Source organism: Tenrec ecaudatus, chromosome 6 (assembly GCF_050624435.1).
Source record: "Tenrec ecaudatus isolate mTenEca1 chromosome 6, mTenEca1.hap1, whole genome shotgun sequence".
NCBI classification, from domain to species: Eukaryota; Metazoa; Chordata; class Mammalia; order Afrosoricida; family Tenrecidae; genus Tenrec; species Tenrec ecaudatus.
In genome coordinates this window covers 150,951,287-150,971,006 of record NC_134535.1, presented here as the reverse complement: position 1 = coordinate 150,971,006, position 19,720 = coordinate 150,951,287, and the positions used below count along the sequence as shown (strand labels likewise).

The following is a 19,720-nucleotide window of genomic DNA, read 5'->3' as shown; positions in this document are numbered from 1 at the left end:
AGGCGCAGGAGAGGGCCGGGTGCTGGGAAACATTTGTGTTCCAAGAGAGGCCTCCGCCACTAGTGTGCTCTCCTGACGCCTCCCCCGCCCCGACCTTTGACTTTCACCAGGATGCCCACACAGGGGATGTCACACACAGCCCAGGTTCCCACATGACGGAACATGAACTGCTTACAGCTTCGCGCAGACAGAGTTTCTTCAGCTCCTCCAGCCGCTGGCGCAGCGTTTCCTCCAGAGCTTCCTGCCGGGACTTCAAGGCAGCCAGCATGTCCTTCTTGGCCGACTGAGAGCTATCGGATTCTTGAGAGCCTGTCAATAAACAGTGGGGTGACTGGGTCAGCCGGCAGGGACATACACATCTGGACCGCTAATGGCTTTCACTGGAGCCCCGCACTGTGCCTCTGGGGTTTACCCGGGGGAGCAAGGGAGCGTGAAATAAAACAGGTGCGGCGCCTGCAGGGGTAGAGGGGGGTGTGCAGCACTTAACAGAATCCATAGCCAGGCCCCGAGAGCTGGCGGAACAGTGCTTCCTGAAAGAGGACGCTATCTCTCTTGATGATCTGTAGGTTTCACCAGCACATCTGACCTTACACAATGAAGGGGAGCATGCAACTGTGAGCTAGCCATCTGGACCTGCACGGTCAGTGTGTCACCTCCCGGTTGAAAGCGCAGCATTTTCCTGCGTGCCATACCTGTGTATCACAGGGATTTGAGGATGTCGGCAAGTATAAAAACCGCCCACCGCCCAGTCATCCGGCAGTACCCCCCACGGAGGCTTGCAGGTGTTTTCTGTTTTCTCTGGACCTTTTTTCTAAGGACATATATTTTTTTAAACGTTGGGGTGTATTGTATCTTTTAATACTGTATCCTGAGCAGATGAAACTTTCATACACATTTTCACATGTTCTCCCAGATAGAGCTATATACATGTTGACTCAACATTAAAAGAGGAGATACAATTAAAATTTTTTAAAAACCAGCTTGGTCCAAAAGTTTTGTAGGAGGAAAAAGCCAAAAAGAAAAATGACCTAAAATACCAAAGGGAAAAACGTAGCTTCGAGTGCTCTCTGGGCTAGTGTTTGCCTCCTGCCCTTGAATCTCTGCTGCCGTGAGCTGGTGCACCTTCCCTCCCTGGATGCGCTAGGACAGTGCAGACGCCCCAGAGAGGGACAGCTGATTATGACCGTCCTTCTGGTGCCCACGGTGGGCCACGTGTGAGAGCACCGCCGGAGCCAGGCACAGACACAGGAGAGAGCATACTGAACGGCGTGACAGTACAGAGGAAACAAAAATGCACGGCGAAGAAAAAATCCCAACCCCACGCCTAAATAATTAAAGAGATGTGCCACGGGCGTAGACTGCATCCAGTCAGTGCTGGCTCCTAGTGACCTAACAGGACTTGATGTAACGGCCCCTGGGGACTCTGAGACTGGACAACTCTGTGGGAGCAGAAAGCCTTGTCTTTCTCCCGAAGAGTGGTTTTGAACTGCCGACTTTGTGGTCAACAGCCCAAGGACACCACCAGGACTGAAATATTCGCTCACTTACTCACTCACTCACTCACTCACTCACTCACTCACTCACTCACTCACTCACTCACTCACCCAAGTCGCTGTGACTCCAAGTGTTTCCTCCCCTCCCCCAGTCCCAGAATACCTGTCATTGCACGGATTCTTTAAGTTCCTAGTCACTGATAAAGAGTTATACACTTGGATGTTGTAATTAAATTGTATCTCAACTTGATAAACTCGCCTAGCACCTGGAAGCCTTTTCTTCACGGGGGGGGGGGGGGGGGGGGGGGGTGGGGGGTGGGGGGGTGGGGATGGGGGGTGGGGGTGGGGGGGTGGGGGGGGGGTGGGGGGGGTGGGGATGGGGGGTGGGGGGGGGGTGGGGGGGTGAGACCTACCCCCCCCACCCTTTGACTCCCTTTCAGCAGCTCCTTCCTTCCTGGGTCCGCTCATGCTTCAGTCGCAGGTTTCCGAATTCAAGAGCAAACGCCAATGGACGCCTGACCTCATGGCTTTCACGCACTAAACCACAGGGTGTCACGCTCACAGAGCACTGTGCAGCCCTCAGTGGACAGGGTCAGGGTTCTGTCTCTCCGTCCGTCACCCTGTACTTATTATCACTGATCCCGCCCTCCCTCCGATGCACCCCCATTGAGTGTAACCCCGCTAAGTCAGTCTGCGTCAGCACCTGGTGTGCTCCCTGGCTCTCACCAATCCTGCTTGGGGCTTGCTGTACCGCCTTTTAGAGCAGCGGTTCTCAATCTGTGGGTCGAGACCCCTTTGTGGGTCCAACGACCTTTTCACAGGGATCGCCTGATTCATAACAGTAGCAAAATTACATTATGAAGTAGCAACAAAATAATTTTATGGTTGGGGGGGGTGACCACAACATAAGGAACTGTATTAAAGAGTCATGAGGACGGTTGAGAACCATTGTTCTAGAGAATGAGTAAGAACATCAAATAATGTGGAAGGAAGTCAGGTTTTAGACTTAAAAAGCAGGCCTGGGGAAATCAGGGTCCAAGGAGATTAAAGGATTTCTAGCTCGAGAGAGAAATTCATTGTTTTCCCTTTCACCTCTGCCTAACCTCTCAATAGGAAATGAAGCCTAATCTGAAGACTTAGCTATGTTTCAAAAATGGCAAAATTCACCACAGCAGCCATCTCTGGGAGGTCAAGTGCATCGCTTTGGGCTGAGCTGGCCTGGCCTTCACTTCTAGGAGCTCGTTAAGAGGTGGTCATGAGTTACCGGGTTCACGAGTGCATTCCAAACGGCTCTTATTTACAATAATTAGCCAGAATACCAAACCCACAAAAGATGGGTAGGAGAGTCTGGGCAGGCTGAATGGCTTGAGAGAACCTCGATTTCTGCATCGTGAATGCTTCCTGGCTGTGCTGCACATGCCTTTTTATACTGGAAACTGCTTCTCGAGGAACGCGGTGCCTGGGCACAAAGTCTAGTCTTTGTCAAGGAACTGAGTCAGCTTGCCCCCGACCTGCAGATTTCCATTTTCATGGTAACTGGACCGCTGAGTAGAGGCCAAGCCAGATCTGGGTGTGATGAAGTCTAAACCACGGCCGGGGTGTGTTATGGCTCTCTCCTATTTGTTGTGGGGCCTGAAAGAGATAGTGCCTGTAAAGCTTACAGCACCGTGCCTGGAGGAGTTAAACCTTCCATCTGGACTGGATCTAACACACGTGCAGCCACACACCCACCCACCCCCCCTAACAAAATCAGGAAGAGAAAGGTCCTTGAAACTTTACTTCCCTTACCACCACGCTGTTGGTTGGTCAAGGTTGTATAATTTAGTGAGCCCAAATGTTAGGCACCGGACTGCAAGGTCGGTGGTTCGAGTCTACCAGTCGCTCCTTTGGAGACAGAGGAGGCGGTCTACTCTTGTAGAGATTTGCAGTCTTGGAAATCCTCTATAAGGTTGCTGTGAGTCGGGGGGGACTCGACAGCGGGGGTTTGGGGAAACAGCTGAGTGTAAATCGGTGGTAGTATTATGCAGGCTGCACTTTTGACCCGTGCCTCATGAGCCCTAATTCGCAGAGATGCCTGTGGGGTTGCTGTGGATGGGGGTGGGAGGGAGATCAGGAGAGCGTGTGGGCTCCAGGACCCTCTGCTGTGTCCCCTTCAAGTGTTGAGCGGCTCCACGGTAAGCTGGTTTATGTATTTGGGTTCTTGTCAATATTGCATTTGAAATGAGCTTCCCACTGCCTAGATTTCCTTAAAGAAAATCCACCTTTACGGTACAAAAACACTGCTTTATTTCTGAGCTTGCAGTGTGATCTTGCCTGTGGGGCAGGGATGTTTAGTGCTACCAGGCAGACACGCCCACCTGGAGGAGGAGAAGGGGCTGAGTGAGCCTGACAAGAGCAGCCCGGTGAGGATCCCGTAGAAAGAAGCTCCCAAGGACTTCAAGAGAAGTTCCGGCCTGCTGCTGAAGCTTCCCACTCCCCCCACAAATGCCCTGAATGCGAGAGTTGACCTCTAAAAGGGAGGATGGAAAGAAGCCAACGAGATGGCAGAACTCAGGAGGTCCTTGCCCTGTCCTTTCCCGAGAATGTAGCTCTTTATGCAAGCAGAAAATCTCATCTTTCTCCCACAGAGTGGCTGCTGGTTTTGAACTGCTGACCTGTGGTTCGCAGCCCGACTCGTAACAACTACATCACTAGGGCTCCTTGGCTGGGTCCTGAAGGCCCTCAAGTCCCAGAAGGGTTTCGAGAAAGTACTGAATTAGGGGGAAGCTACTGGCCAGCCTCAGATGTTCAGGGTGACAGGTGTCTGACCAAGTCAAGGTTCATGGTCATGATAAAAATCATGTGCGAACCAAACTCAAGCCATTACGTTGTTCCTGACTCTTGTAGGACTGAGAAGAACTGTCCCTGTGGGTTTCTGAGACTGTAGTAACTCTTTATGGGAGTAGAAAACCTCCTCTTTCTCTCCTTAAACATGACGAGAGACGCCTAAATCATCTCAAATTAGTGGCTAGACTTGGGGGATGGTATGAGAGATTCTCCATCACTACAATTCATCGTTTTCCAGTTAACTGAATACATGCATGCCTTTCCCCCAAAGTGCCAAGGTTATGAGTCTAAACCTCGAGAAATAAGATCGATCACGTCACTCCACCATCTTTGAGAGGGAGAAGGATGGGCTTTCTACTTCCGTAAAGAGTTCCAGTCTCAGAAAGCCCCCGAGGCAGCCAGCTCGACCCTGTCCTATAGGGTCGCTAGGAGTAGACACTGACTCTCCAGCAGTGCTTTTTGTTTATATTATTATTATTATTATTATTATTATTGAGTGAGACTCTCTCTGAGAGGGGCAGTGGCTGCCAGGAAAGAAACCTGTATTTTCATCACACAGCTGCATGGGCTGACATAAAACCTCAGGTTACTAACCTCTCAGAGCCATGAGTCCCTCATGTACACAATGGCCGGTTGATCAATGTCCAAGCTTCCTCTAAACTTGAAGAGTCTGTTACTTATAAACAATGGACTTTGGCCTCTCCCAGGTCCCTCCGCCTCTAGCAGTCACTTTTCCAACTTTGACCAAAGGAACCTTCCTCATGGTGCCATCTTCTCTCCTAATTTTCTCTGCCACCACCACTTCTAGCCAGGCCGGCATTCTGCTTCCTCTGGCCCGTAGCTCACTTACTGCTCGCGTTTACCTTGGACTGGAAGGGGATGTCTAATGAGCAAACAATGCTGAAGGATTTCTCTTCACTTTATCACCACTGCCAAACTAGTACCTGAATGCCACATGAAGTTGCCTCTGAGCTGTCTGTCTGGAGGATCGGTGATGTGAGAGGACCGACGGAACCTTCACCTAGAAGAGTAGGGCTGTAAATCTTCTAGAGACCATTTAGTTTCCAGCGGAGGTTCTCTGTGGATAATGACTTAGTGCCAGAGTCAAAGGGAAACTCAAGAGCTGATCTGAGTCCTTTTTGAAGGGTGTAAGGCAGGCATCCTCAACTGGCCCGCGGGCCACATGCGGCCCACCGAGGACATTTATCCAGCCCGCCAGGTGTTTTTGCCCCGTTTTGTTTTTTACTTCAAAATAAGATATGCGCAGTGTGCATAGGAATTTGTTCATGGTTGTTTTGGTTTTTTTTAACTTTAGTCCGGCCCTCCAACGGGTCTGAGTGACAGTGAACTGGTCCCCTGTTTAAATGTTTGAGGACCCCTGGCGTAAGGGATGCGCGGGGACATTTTTAAAGCGCTGCTGTTGGTGGGGGCCACCAGGTTGGATCCGACCCCCAGTCGCCCTCCGTACAATAGACCAAGACACTGCCTGGCCTGCTCCAGCCTGACGGGCCTTGCTAGGTGTGAGGCCTGTGTCAGCCGTCTTGTTGATGTTGAGAGTCTTCCTCTTTTTCAGCGACTCGCTACCAAGTCCTTCTCCAGGACCTGTTCCCTCCTGATAACACGGCCCAGTGTTATCATTCTCGGGCCTAGGGACGGCTGATAGGAATATTCGCAGGCAAACACAGCCTAGTGCTCACTAGTGCTCCCGTGCCCTGTCCCTGTAATAGTCTACAGTCTGGTGGTTCAGAGGTGAGAGGCCTGAGGCCTTGGGGGACAAGGCAAAACCCCTCCATGTCTCGGCTTTCTCCTTCACAAAATGGAAAGGAAAAGAGGCCGACTTAAAAAATGGGGAACATGAAGCGAGGTGATGCTGGAAGAACATTGTAGAACAGAGCTCCTACTACTGGTTGTTTATTCAAAGGGACCCCAGCCTGGATCAAATCGTAAATAAGAGCTGGTACCCCGATTCTAGAAAGCAGCAGAACAGCAACGAGGAAGACTAGCGAGTGGCTAACGGATACCGAGGAAGGCTGGTAGGCTGGCAGAACTAGTACTGAATCCTCCTAAAGTCCAGGGCACTGTGGCAGAGGAGGGAACGGAAGCAGGTCTATACAGAACTCCTCAGGAGCGTCCCTCGTGTGTGGTGCCCTTGAATCATCACAAGAACCACACCCTCGCTTTCCTAGAAGAGGTCACAGGGCCCGGGGAAGCCATGCTGGGATTCCAGGTCCTGTCTGCCTTTCCGGCCTGGAATGGAAACTCCATGCGGTAGGCACTTCCTGCCTGAGGTTGCCATCGGGAAAACACAGTAGAGAGTCTTTGTGCCTTTCCCACCTGGGCCCTTTCCCCGGTCTGCCATGCAGCAAAATGAGGGCAGGAGGAGGGAGGAGAAAGAGCCGTGGGGCTCTTCGGCTTTGCCAGGGAGGCACAAGCCTTCAAGACACTGCCCGTGGTTCCAGATGGGGAGACAGGGACCCAGCTGACAGCACCCCAGTGCCCTGGGGTCCGGGCTGTGAAAAGATGCCTGCAGCAGGTGGCAGAATGTACAAGAGGGCATTCAAATCTGTGGGGCCGTAACTGACATGGGGAGCGAACCTACACACTGAGAGCCCAGCAGGGGGCTGGTGCGCACACCAGGTGCACTTTTCATTGCTCTCTCTCTCTCTCTCTGAGGAGCTTATGGGGTTCCCATGCTTTGCTGCCAAGGACACAGAAAATAATCATATTTATTCTCTAGTAGACCTGGCTTGGTAAATATCTGGATGAACCCAAATAGAAAACACAAGTATCACCTCTCTCTTTGTGTGTGTGTGGGGGGGGGGAGGGTGTAATCTATCTTATTATGTTTCAAACACTCATTGGAATAAATGATTTTCATAGAATCACACGAAACATAAACCCCCAGTTGCCTTGGGTGGACTTCCTTTCCTGGCGGCCCGAGGGGTCAGAGCAGAAGAACCACATGCTTCAAAAGGTTTGGAATGGCAGACTTTTCTACAGTCAATCACCACCTTCCTTCCAAGGCATCTCTGCATGGACTCGAATCGCCAACCTTCTGGTTTGCAGCAGAGTCATTAACCGCTCACACCATCTGGAGTCTCATTTACAGCCCTCACCAAACAGAAACCTCCACCCCCTTCCCACCAAGTCAATTCCAACTCATAGTGGCCCTACAGGGCAGAGCAGAATGGTCCCCAGGGGTTCATGTCAGCAAACTGCCACATCTGCTCCGTGGAGTGGCTGGAGGCTTGAACCACAGAGACGGTTCAGTTCACAGCCAGGCTCTTAACCACTGGGCCACCAGGGCTCAAGGAGCCCTGATAATCCGGCAGGAAGGGAGGAGAAAAAGATCTGAGCCAGAAGATCCCAACACCCACTCCAATGCAGCCAGAGGCTGAATGGTCTGCTCAAGACGCAACATTTTGAAAGAATGATCCTGCACCACGGGCCCCTCGAGCCAGGCAGACTCTAACCTTGCAGTGGGGGAACTCCAGCCTTTCGCCCCCCTGGGTAGCCAGGCTCCCCAGGGCCGGGAGTGAAGGGGACACCAGGCACAAACTGCAACTCTCGGGGTGCATGCGCGCGCACATGTGTACACACACACACACACACACACACACACACGGAAGGATGTCCTCATTGGGCGGGGGTGGGGCCGGCGCCCATCTTCCACCCAACCCGGGGAGACTCCCTGGCGGAAATGAGTGCACATCCTGCTGGGACGTATTGTCAGGGATTGTGGCACATCTGCTTCTACCCAGATGTGAGGCTGAGTCCAGAAGGCAGAAGGGTGCATTCCTTCCCTGGAAGGCGGGGAAACCGGAAACAAATGGTCCTCCTCCGAAGAAAGGAATCCCACTGCCCCGACTGTCAGGGAAGGAAATGACCATCTGTTTGTTTAGAGACCCACAGGGAAAGTCACGAAGACTAGGAGGCCCTTCCCAGAAGAGCTCTAGGACACGTGAAAGGTTTTGGCAGCCACCCCACGGGTAACTCTGAAGCAAGATGTGAACTCTTATTTATTTTTAAAATAGATGATAAAATAATAAATGTTTTCCTTCCAAATCGTCTTATGGTGAGTTCCTTACGTATAAGAGACTCCAAGAGATCACATGATTTACTGACACATTGCAGGCTTCAGGATAAGCGTGCTGTCTCTGGAGACACTCAGGAGAACTGAAAGTGATTTTTTTAAAAGCATACATATGCATCCTTCAAGGCTTAGCATGTTTGAAAATAAAACAGTTCACTTAAACGTGTATTGAAGTTGAAGCTCTTTGGAAAGCCTTGCTGGGAGTCTCTTGACTGGCGATACCTCCTGGCTAGGTGTCACAATCCAGAGGTACCTGCCACCTAAAGGTGACAACAACAGAGCCATTAAAAAAATTCAGGAGTCACTTAAAAAATTAGCAGCATTTGGTAAAATGCCTAGTTGAAGTGGTTGTGTTTGAGAAGCTCATAAAGTTGCCATTGCTTATACTGTGAGATGAGGGGACCAGGGGCTGCTCTTTCAGGCTCTGGGAGCCTGAAGTTCTAGTGCAAAAGAGGCTTGGAGATTCACTGTGAACTTCAATTACCCTTGCTCTGAGCTCAAACAGAGCCTTGTTGGGAACAGGGGGGCTAAGAGAGGTGACAGTGAAACTTCTTTGGTGTTTACAATTCCATCATTCTGAAGCCATGGCCATCCTATCCTGGTCTCTGGGCAGAGAGCCGATAGTTCTGGACAGGTCGCCCAGAGAGAGTCACTCTTTGTGCTGGGCTGGACAAGTGGAAGGCTGGCCATTCACACCCACTCAGGGGCTCACCCGGCTGAGTTTTGCAGAGGGAACAGACCTGGTGATGTGCTTCCACAAAAGTTACACCCAGAAAACAAGTCGGAACGGACTCCACAGCACCTCACGACAACGGCAGGACCCGGGGCGCATCACGCAGCAGCACAAAGAGCCCCACTTAGTGTTGTCCTCCAACATGCGTGCACAGCAAGGACAGCCCCTCTGGCATCGTCTTAATTTTGGTTCAGGCCAAACAAGCCCAGGAACATCTGTTCCACAGAAGGCTGCCTCCCGGTCCTCCCTGGGTGCACAGACCAGCATGCAAGCACGCTGGCCTGCTGGCCTGTGCCCATCTGGAGTACTCCCAAGCCCTGGAAGCCTGCTCATCCTTCTGTCTACAAGGAGAGTTGGACCGGCAGCTGGTAATGGAGAACCGTATGAGGCTGGAGACAGATACAGGAAGGAGACAGAGTACACGCAGGAAAGAAAGGATGAAGGCGAAAACAAGCAGTGGGGTTTATACCAACATAAACCCAAGCCAACCAGGTAACTCACGGTGACCCCATGAATGGCAGAGAAGAAGGGGGCTCTATAGGGTGCTTCATGGCTGAGCTTTTCAGAAGCCGTTCACCAGGCCCTTGCCTCTAGATGGATGTGAACCGCCAACTTTTCAGTTAGCACCTGGGTGCGTTAACCCCGTATCCCGGGCTCGCATCTGGCAGTGGGTTTTGAGCTGAATATTATGATGCCCTCAAGCTGGTGGCCACCAATCCGATCACTCCTTGGTCTGGAGAGAAGTCAAGTAACTGGCATCCTCATTGTTGCATTCGTTATTAATAAACCTTCCAACAATGGGAGGAAGTGCGAGCATTCAGAGAATGAGAATGTGTGCATAGTTGGGCCATGAATATGGGTTGACCCCAGGCACAGCTCGGGTTTGTGCTGAGCACAACATGTTTTCCCCAGAACGGAAAGCCTCAGAGCTGCGATACAATAGCAGGTGGCATTGTGTGTGTGTGTGTTAAAAAAAACCCCAAGAATCCATCACCATATTCACAATCCCGCGCCACCTCATCAACCACACAGTCGAGTCCCATTTATCAACACAAGCATGCCATTTATTTTGGAGAACATGGTGGCTTGCGTCCCTGCCTTTCCATCCAAGAAGCCAACATCAGCCTCATTATTCCATTTCTTTACAAAAGGATGGGCAGCCCGATTTGTTTGTGGAAATGTGAGTCCCACCGTCCTGCTGAACACTGGGAATTCCTAAGCAGGCCCGGGCCATTTTCTTTTAATAATTGGGGAAAAAAAAAACCAAACAAAATAAAAACCCACTTCGCTTCCCTTGGCCCCTGCACTCCCACGGACATCAGAACTGTCCTGCTGCGGCAAAGCCCTGAACACAGACAACGGATCCCACACTATCATCCCCTTCCCTGCAGCCCCACGAGTGACCAACGTGTACTTGACTTCCAGGGCAAATGCAGAAAGTGGTGAGCACACCTTTTGTTCGTCATTCCATTTGGTCCTTCCCTGCTGATCTTTTCTGGAGCTTTATGTCTTGGGAGAAGGGGAGGGAGGGATAAGCCCTTCAAAGTGCCTACAAAAGTGATTCTGGATGTTTCTGAAATTCTGGAAACATCTTAACCAGATTGGTTTTGGGATTCAGTTGTCCTCCCAAACATTATCTGAACCTCTGATGTTTTGTATGTATGTATGTATGTATTTATTTATTTATTTATTTATTTATTCAAACCAGAAGCAAAAGTACTATACAGGGGCTTCACCAAAGTTGTGGAAAATTTCCATCGTCTTTCAATTCCATATTTTCTATGAACTTTCTGAAGCCCCCTTGTTATGCAAAGCCAGTTGCCACTGAGTGAAGTTCCACTTAAGGAGACCCCAGGCGTGCTGGAAAGATACTCTAGGATGACCTTCTTACGGTGGAACTGGGGAGAGGAGATCACCAGGACTTCCTTCACAGGGGCCTGTTGGTGGACAAGCCTGCCAAGCTTTCAGTCAGCGATGGCTACACTCATTGTTGGAACTACCCAGAACTCCAAAAGCAACACAGAGAGGCTTCTAACATTTCAGTGAGCCCCTATGCTCTCAGACTGATGTACAGCCTCCGAAACCCTAGAGGGAGGCACCCTGGTAGTACCATGGGCTATGCACTGAACTGCTAAGCTCAGGGTCAGTGGTTTGAACCCAACCATCAATCTGAGGGAGAAAGATGAGGCCGTCTAATCCTGTAAAGAATTAAGAGCCTTGGAAACCCAGAGGGGGCAGTTCTATCCTGGAATCTATTTGAGGCCAGTTCAGTTTTCTGGTTTGCCAAAATTTTGGAAGAAATATCTAGTTCTCCCACAAGAAAAAGTGTAACTCGCCTTGTGATGGTCAATGACCATACTCATTGAGCAGTCTGAAGGTGGGCCCAGTGCTGTGGCAAAGCCTGCCGGACATGAGGCTGGGCGTGCCCGGGGCAGGGAGTGAGGCCCTGCTGGCCTGGCGGGAGGAAGCTGCACCTGGAGGCTCACCATCACCTCTTCCAAAGGACCTGATGAGGCTCCCTGACTCACAGGATGTGTTCTGGGCAGGCAGGCCCACACATCTGTTCAAAGCCCGCACATCGGAGCCTCTTCACAAGTGGATCTAGGCCACGGGTTCCAAAAATGCCCCAGGATCTGAATCCCATGCTGTATCACGAGTCCTTTCATCCCAGCTCTGGTTGAGCTGCCTCACCACCTCCAAGGGTTTCTACTGGGACTTAGAGCTGCAAGTCTCTCATAGGAAGGCTCTAGAGACCACAACCCCAGGATTGTTAGCCCCCTTCCCCTTCAAAAACACATAAAACGTGTTAGCAGATTTCACACTGCCCTGGTCCAAGCCTCAACAAAATCATTTAAACTATGCCCATCTTTTCCCTTTGCAAAACTTGCCCAGGACTCAGGGCATGAGTGGGCTAATTGGTGAACTTTCTGCTTCTTTAGCATTGATCTATGTCCTTTCTTTCTTCGTTTGCAGCTGCAGAGACCAGGTGCCGGACTTCAGTCATTTTCAAGGTCATAATGTGCCCTTATTTCAATGGGCTATCACCTTCAAAGCAACTAAACAGCACGGGAGCACTCTAGTTTTACATCAATAAGCCCTTTGCAAGCTTTTTGGAGAGTTGTTGTAACAATCAATGTTGTATAAAACCTCATAGTTTGGGAACTAGAAAAAAAATGTTTGTACCATAGAAATATTACAGTGACATTATACTGGCTTAGGTACATCCAGATTTAAATCTAGACAGAGAGACGAAGGAATGGATCATATCAAGGATGAATGTTATTTGCCATAGGAGCCTGAATCTACAAATTTAACCTTGTCGAAGATCTAATAACAGTCCTACTAAAAAGATATAGTACATTTTGAGGGGGGGGAAATGCTAGTGGCAGGTCATTGGAAGGTTCTTAGCAAGGCCCAGGGGGCTGCTGTAAATGACTAACACCCTCCATTGTTAACCTAGTGATTGGAGGCTTGAGTTTATCCAGAGACATCAGATCTGGTAATCTGTTTCTGATAAAAATTAGCTTGAAAATACTATCGATAGTCCATAAAGACAATGGTTTATGGTCTCCTTTGGGGAGTGGCCAGCGGGGTCTCAAAAGTGAGCAGCCACTGGTCTCTTCCTGTCCAGCAGCACAGAGAAGAGGGAAGAAAAGCCAAGATGCATGGTAACAATTAGCCCAATGGGCTAATGGACAGCAAGAACCTCAGCTTCTACTAGCTTGAGACCAGAAGAACTAGATGGTGCCCAGCCACCACTAACAACTGCTTGAAAATGATCACATTAAAGGGTCTTGGATAGAGTGGCAGAAAAAGGTGGAACAAAATTCAAAACAGTAATCCTAATAGTGAAGGACATACTGGTCAGATAAAGCGGGACCCGGAAACAATAGCCTTTAGTCACAGTTCAGGCCAGAACCGTGACTTTCTCCCATGGTTTGACTTTCAGCCAAACAATAGACACATCTGCAGGGTGAACAGTACCACTTGGGAGATACCAACCTCTTTAGAACAATCAGCCATTTAAATTCAAAAGGGCAACACAGGCCCCAGGATGAGGTTCAGAAGGTAGAGAGGAGGAAGAGGAGGAATGGAAAGGGGGCCCAGGGAGGCAGTGGGATAAGTGATGCTACGCGGTGGGGACTGCCATCAGTGAGACGAAACAACACGTGTGTGGACTGTGGATGGAGAATGGATTTGCCCTGCGGTCTTCACCCCCTCACAAGAAACCGCTAAAGCAGGAAGCCCCACGAAGCAGTTCTATTCCGACACACCTGGGGGTGTCTGAGTCAGGATAAGACCTGACAGCAAGCGCTCTACAGAGGATTCTTAATGAAGCTCAAGGTTGGTTTCTATAGAGGGTTCTTAGAATGCACACCATATTGGAATCTTACTAGTGTTCTGCAAAATTCAATCTCAATACTTGTGCACTGAGGGCCCACAGGGTGCTGGCCTAAGGCTAGAAAAAAGGCTTTTCCAAAGGGTGATTTGTTTCTCCAAATACTTTTAAGGAGCATTTGCTGGGAGCCACTTGTATTTATTTGAGCAGGAGGCAGTAGGGAAAAGAGATAACAATTTACCAAATTGGATTTGAAGTTGTAAATATCGTATTTCCGGAATGAGAAGCTGGCACACAGGGTCTGACAAGCACAATGAGAGAATGGGTGGAAACGAGGCTGCTGGAAGCCCTCGGTGTAGGCTTCCACTGTCTGCGGGGGCCCAGGGCTCAAGGAGCCTCCACAAGCAAATAGGTCAAAGGCAATTATAGAGGATCAGCGAAGGGCAGAGGACCAGCCAGCTGCCTGGATGTGAAGCCAAGAGAGAGATTTCCCGGCTGTGGGTGATATGTGTGACATCGCCGTCTTCCAAGTGAAATTGCCAAGGACTTTCTCCATTTAAAGGCTTCCTTGTCCTGCTGCGTGTGCGTGTGCGTGTCTGTCTGTACAGGGATGGGGCAGCAATCAGCGGTGCCTGCGGGCGTGGTGCCAAGCCGTGGTCGACATTGGACATTCTCTTTGTTATCTGATGGAAAGTTTCCTGTTTGTGAGCTCTCCCTCCACTGCCCAGACTGTCTTTCCCGCGTCATGGCAGGCGCATCCCCAAGAAGCCTCTGCCTTTGCACCAGGGGACAGTTTTCAGGCACCAGCTTGCAGGGGCTAGGTATGACTCACACCGCTCGGCCTCTTTGCCCCTTGTTTAGTCTTGCTTCATTGCGCAGCTGAGTCGGGGCAAGAAAGGGCCAAGGGAGCCGGAGTTCACAAGTGGAGAAGGGCAGGGGGCCATGGGCACCCCCCAGCCAACACCTAAACAAACATCTCGGTCTGGGGCCTAGCCGTTCAATTCCTCAACATCTGCAAAAACACTTTACCCAAAAGCTAAACTCACTGCCCTCGAGTCGATACCCACCCATAGTGACCGTGTAGACAGAGCAGAGCTGCCCCTACCCCTGGGGTGGTGGTGGTGATTCTGAGACCAAATCTTTACAGGAGCCGAGCGGCTGCTGGGCTCTAACTGCTGACCCCCTGGTTATCAGCTCAATGAGTAACCTGCTGTGCCACCCGGTTCCTAGCCAGTCCCCTGGGACAGAGGCTTCCGCTAGGTGGAAGGGGTGGATTCAGTAAGAAAGTTTGAAGATCGAAGATACTGACAACCTGCCGGCAGTAAGAAAGAGGAACTGCTTTCCATCTTTAAAAATGCAGGAACCCCGATTCCGAGGGGGCCCCTATTTCAGTTCTCACCTCAGGAGGTTTGGGGTTCATGATCACAGCCTCGCAGCCACGAGTAGCAGTTGCCTTCAAGTCAATTGTGACTCCTACCGATCCCCCTGCGTGTCAGTGTCAGGCTGCCGGGGGCCTATTTCCCAGTAGGTCTCCAGGCCTTTCTTTGGAGGCACTTCTGAGTGGACTCGAAGCACCAACTTTGGTTACCAGCAGAGCATGCTGACCATTTGCACTACCCACGATTCCCATCTAACTGCCCTTCGTTTACTGCTTTGGCATCCCCGGAGGTGGCTGTCTATCAGGTCTCAGAGGACACAGGGTTCCAAGTGGGAAGACCCGGTTCTGTGATCCTGAGCATCACATCCACCTCAGGCTTTCTCTCTGGTTCCCCAAGACCCCAGGCCCCCTAGGTACAGTGGGCACCTGGTTAGCTATGCAGATTCTTGGGCTCATCCCAGACCTGGAAGATCAGAAACTGGGGTGGGGTGGGGAATCTGTTTTAACCAGCTTTCCATGTGATTTCTGTTTTGGAATCATTCATTCTGGGTATAAAGGGGCAAGTTGAGGAAACACCCAGGTTTCTAACAATACGGAATCACAGCAGGGACTCACCTACTCACTGGGTTCTAGATTCCCAGATAAGGAGACTGATAAACTCAGGCTCTAATCTGAGATGCTGATTTTCCAAGAGGCTTAGACAATCCATGGTATGCGTATTTTGCCTCTAAAAGACAAACGCAGGGTTGGGCTCTGGGCTCTGTCCTCTGGCATTCTGCAGGGGACTGAGAGTGGCTGTAATTCCAGGGCAGGGGTCACAGGCTTTGAGAGGAAATCCCCTTGGTAGGAGAGACAGCTTTATCTACATCTTCCTTTGCTGTTATTCAGTGGCAGTTTCAAATCACAGCGACCCCAAGAGGCAGAGAGCTGCTCCACGGAAATTTCCAGGCTGTCGTATTTATGGGAGTAGAGCTCCAGGTCTCCTGTGGAACTGCTGACTGGTTTCAACCACACCACCAACCTTTTGGTTCACAGCCGAGTGCTTAACTGCTGCACTACCAGAGCGCCCCCTCTTTACATAATACACCTATAATCCCTTAGGAGTAACTGCTACCTGGTCCATTATATAGCTGGAAAAGTCTCGAACTTGAGGCAAGAAAGGGCTTCTGGTCAACCAAAAACAGCTTTGGGCCTGGCAGAGGTAGAACTAGGTCTGGTAGGGCTTGAGGTTATAGAATGTTGGTGGTTCTGGGGGTAGTAGTTGTTCGGTGATGGAATCCTGCCTCCCATGCAGGAGACGTCGGTTCAAATCCCAGCCAATGCACCTTATGTAAGAGCAGCAGCATCTGTATGTCAGTGGGGCTTGCATGTTCCTATGATACTAGAAAGGTGTCAGTGGTGTTTCCAGACTAAGGCAGACTAGGGAGTAAGGCTTGGAAACTAACTTTGATAAAGGCATCCAGGAAAAACCCTGTGAGTCCCAACAGCCCAATTCAAGAGAGACCCAATGCTGTCCTGTTCTGATGTGCACAATGACATCGTAACTTGGGGGCCAGATCGACATTAGCTAACAGCCACGATTTAACAAAAAGGCTACACACGATTTCGAGTCCACAACTTTGGCAATGCATGACTACAGGGGCACTGCCAGGGCCCTCGCTGGGGCCTTTAAAGACCTGCACAAGCCAGGGACACGAGTTTAAGCTCCATTAGCTGCAGGGCAAACCAACTTCTAGTCCTGGAAAGGAATGACTTAGTCCTTTCGTTTCTCTTTTCCCCTGACTAGGACTGCCCTCTAGGAACCCAGATGGCATAGCGGTTACTCATTGGGCTGCTAACCAGGAGGTAAGAAGTTAGAAACCACCAGCCACGCCACAGGAGAAAGATGAGGCTTTCTACTCCAGAAATAAAGAGTGAGTCTTGCTTTGGTGTTCTATTTCCGAAACAGCAACCACTGAAAACCCCTTTGGGACACAGTTCTAAGATCTCTGACCCCCCCACGGGCTTGCCAGGGGTCGGAGATGACCCCCGTAGCTACTGTGCTTTGTTACGCTTTGTGCTCATAGCTCCGAGGCAAGGCTACGTGGCTTCCAAGGACAACCAGGCATTGCTTGCGTGGCCTGTGGAACAATAACCTTCATCAGTTAAACTTCTCTAACCTTTCAACCAATCGCAGCCCCCTCCTCAAAACTGGTCTTCTTCCTGCCCTTTCAGCAAAGGGCGGTAGGTCGGTATGCTCAGCGCCTTCGTGTCCAGCCCCGCATACCTCACTCTGATTGAGTAACAGAACGACCTGCCCGGGCTTGCAGAAGCAGATGTCATGCCCTGGGCTTTGCCTCTGGGTTTCAGAATGCCCTTAGTGGTGACAGCATGCTTGGTGGCTGCGAGTCCCTCATTTTCCGGAGGATCCATCAGGATCCTCCGCACCTTTGCAAGCTGGGGGATATTCTCCTGGGAGCCCAGTGCAGCAACCTGTCCCTGTCCCTGAGCCCTTCACTAGCAGGCTCCTCCTTCAGCGTCACACAGATGAGTCCCAGGGGCTTTCCGTGGTGGGCGCTGAGTCCCGGGACCAGCCAGCGGCACCCAGAGGGGCTCTAATGGGTGGCCTCTAGCCTTTCCACACGGCGGAGCTCCCCCCTCACCCAGTACTCTCAAAGTCACGTCTGGCTCCAGCCCTGGGCTGGGCAGCCGGGCCAGCTTCCGGCTGAGCCCCTGCAGCTGCCTGCTCAGCTGCTGCTGCCCTGCTGGCCGCCGGACAGCTCTGTGGGTGCCAGCCGCGTGGGAAGCACAGCCCAGGCAGGCCCTGCTTACCTGAGGACAGGAGGCTCCCGCTGCTGCCGCTGATGATCTTCCCCTTGCTCCCCATGTTGGCCAGCTTGGAGGTCTTCAGGGTGCCAGTCTCCGTCAGGTCGATGGCGATCTCACTCAGACTTCTCGCCGCATGGATCTTGGACTGGAATCCGAAAGGAAAGCAGGCTGACCGAGGGCCGGGGTGGGAGCCCAGGCAGCAGTGGCCTCCGGGAGATCACAGCGATTGCTCTCGCCCGCTCGGCCCGCTGGAACCGAGCGAGCGAGCTCATCGTCCCCCAGGGTCGCGGCTTTTTATGCTCCTGTCACTTGCTCCAGCCACCAATCGCCACAACGCTGGGGGTGGGTCCGCGAGCTGAGTCACGTGACGGAGTGGCTGAGCCTGCCGCCCTACAGGGGGCGCTGTGCGGCACTGAAGAGCTCAGGTCCCAGCCAATCAGACAGGGCCTCGCCCTGGACCGCCAACTCCGCAAATCATCATCCACTACGTAAAGGGTTGCTAGGGAAACTACAGAAGGCCCCGCCCACTCCGTTCCGATCTCGCAAAACCCGACCCATAGCCACCCTATAGCTAGAGGGCTGGGTGGAACCGCCCTTGTGAGTTCCCGAGGCTGGAACTCTTTACAGTAGAAAGCCTCGTCTTTCTCCCTCCGAGCAGCTGGGGGGTTCAAACTGCCCATTTTGGGGATCGCAGCCCAACTGGTAACCACGACCCCGCCATGGATCCTTCAAAGAGATGACTGTATGTGTGTTTACAGTTAAGTTCTTGAGAGTAAAGGTCTTTAATAGAACTATCTCTTTTTGCGATTGGCTCCAGGTAGGCCAGATGTGGGAAGGCCATGAAGGGCTTTCCCCAGGGATGGATCACACAATAATGGAGGTTAAGCACAGGCTTACTGTGCTTGCTTACTACTCTGTAAGAACAGTTCCACATGTGTTCTAGGAAGTGCGTGTCAAACCGTTCACCACAGAGGTACAAGTATATCTCTGCCTGCCGGATTCCCTGGGCACCTCATCCCTGCCAGGGCTTGGGAATCTGAAAAGACGTTTTGATTCTATGGGCAGGTGATGTGGTAAACTGATGCCAGCCATAATTTGCGACAACTTCTTTGATGTGGTGGGAAAAAAAATGCGAAAAAGTTTTACTCCAGGTTAGTAAGTAGGCCAAAGAAGCCCACGTTGACCTTGTCCACTGGGTAATCTAACACTGACTATACATTCCACTGCCCAACCCAAACCCAACCCACTGCCGTTGGGTCCTCTCCAGCTCCTGGCGCCTGCAATCACGGTTTCTTCCAAACTTGACCAGATCACACAGCCTCAGCTTGGTCCCAAGGAGCGACACTTAACCCACAGTGTCACCAGGGCTCCTTCCCACCGTCCTAGCTCTCCTCTACTGACAGTCTTCCCTGTGCCCAGGGGCCCTCGGCCGTCGTCTCAACCCCTGTGCCGCTGTCCTTCCCCTGGCACGGCCACGTGGTCCATTGGTGAGAGACTGCAGGGTACATCCCTCACCTCCCACGAGGCACACTGGAGGGGCTGAAGAAATGCTGTGTGTTTTTGCCTGTTCGCCTGACCCGGGGAAGGCGTGGCTTCCTTCTGGCTCTCTGGGCCATGGGCCCTCCTCTCTCTCTCTCTGCCTCCTTTCTGACCTCACCTCTCACCCTGACATTCAGAACGCGGCCCATTGCAAAAGACAGCTTCCTTGCTCATGAAATAATCTCAGCTTCCAGGCGTTCTCAGCATTCTGGCTCGCAGCAGAAAGCAGGAAGAGCATTGATTTCATTTGGAAATAGCAACAGCCTAGCAACAGAGCCCAGCTGGGTGGGCTTCACCTTCCCCAGCAAGCAGAGAGAACACAATCCACTGCTTCCTTACGTTTCCCAGGCCCATTGCCTTAATTAAAAGGAGCCTCCGGGGACCGTTATGGAGGACTAACTCACAGAGACATCAACCAAGGCAGCGGAGTGGTGAAGGGCCCAGGCTTTGAAGTCAAAAAGACCTAGCTTAGGATCTTGGCTCTTTCCGATTCATCCCTGTTTGACCTTTG

The 19,720-nt window shown here is 51.4% G+C and overlaps 1 protein-coding gene across 1 annotated transcript in view; it reads right to left on the bottom strand.

Moving 5' to 3' along the window:
• The window catches only part of FRMD4A (FERM domain containing 4A), a 234,881-nt gene that overhangs the window by 29,497 nt on the left and 185,664 nt on the right, over positions 1–19,720 (bottom strand). Inside the window, exons 14-15 of the mRNA XM_075552351.1 lie at positions 17,674–17,815; positions 176–309 (exon numbers count right to left, since the gene is read on the bottom strand). Of these exons, the coding sequence (XP_075408466.1) occupies positions 176–309; positions 17,674–17,815 (276 nt within the window). The remainder of the gene's footprint in view (positions 1–175; positions 310–17,673; positions 17,816–19,720) is intronic.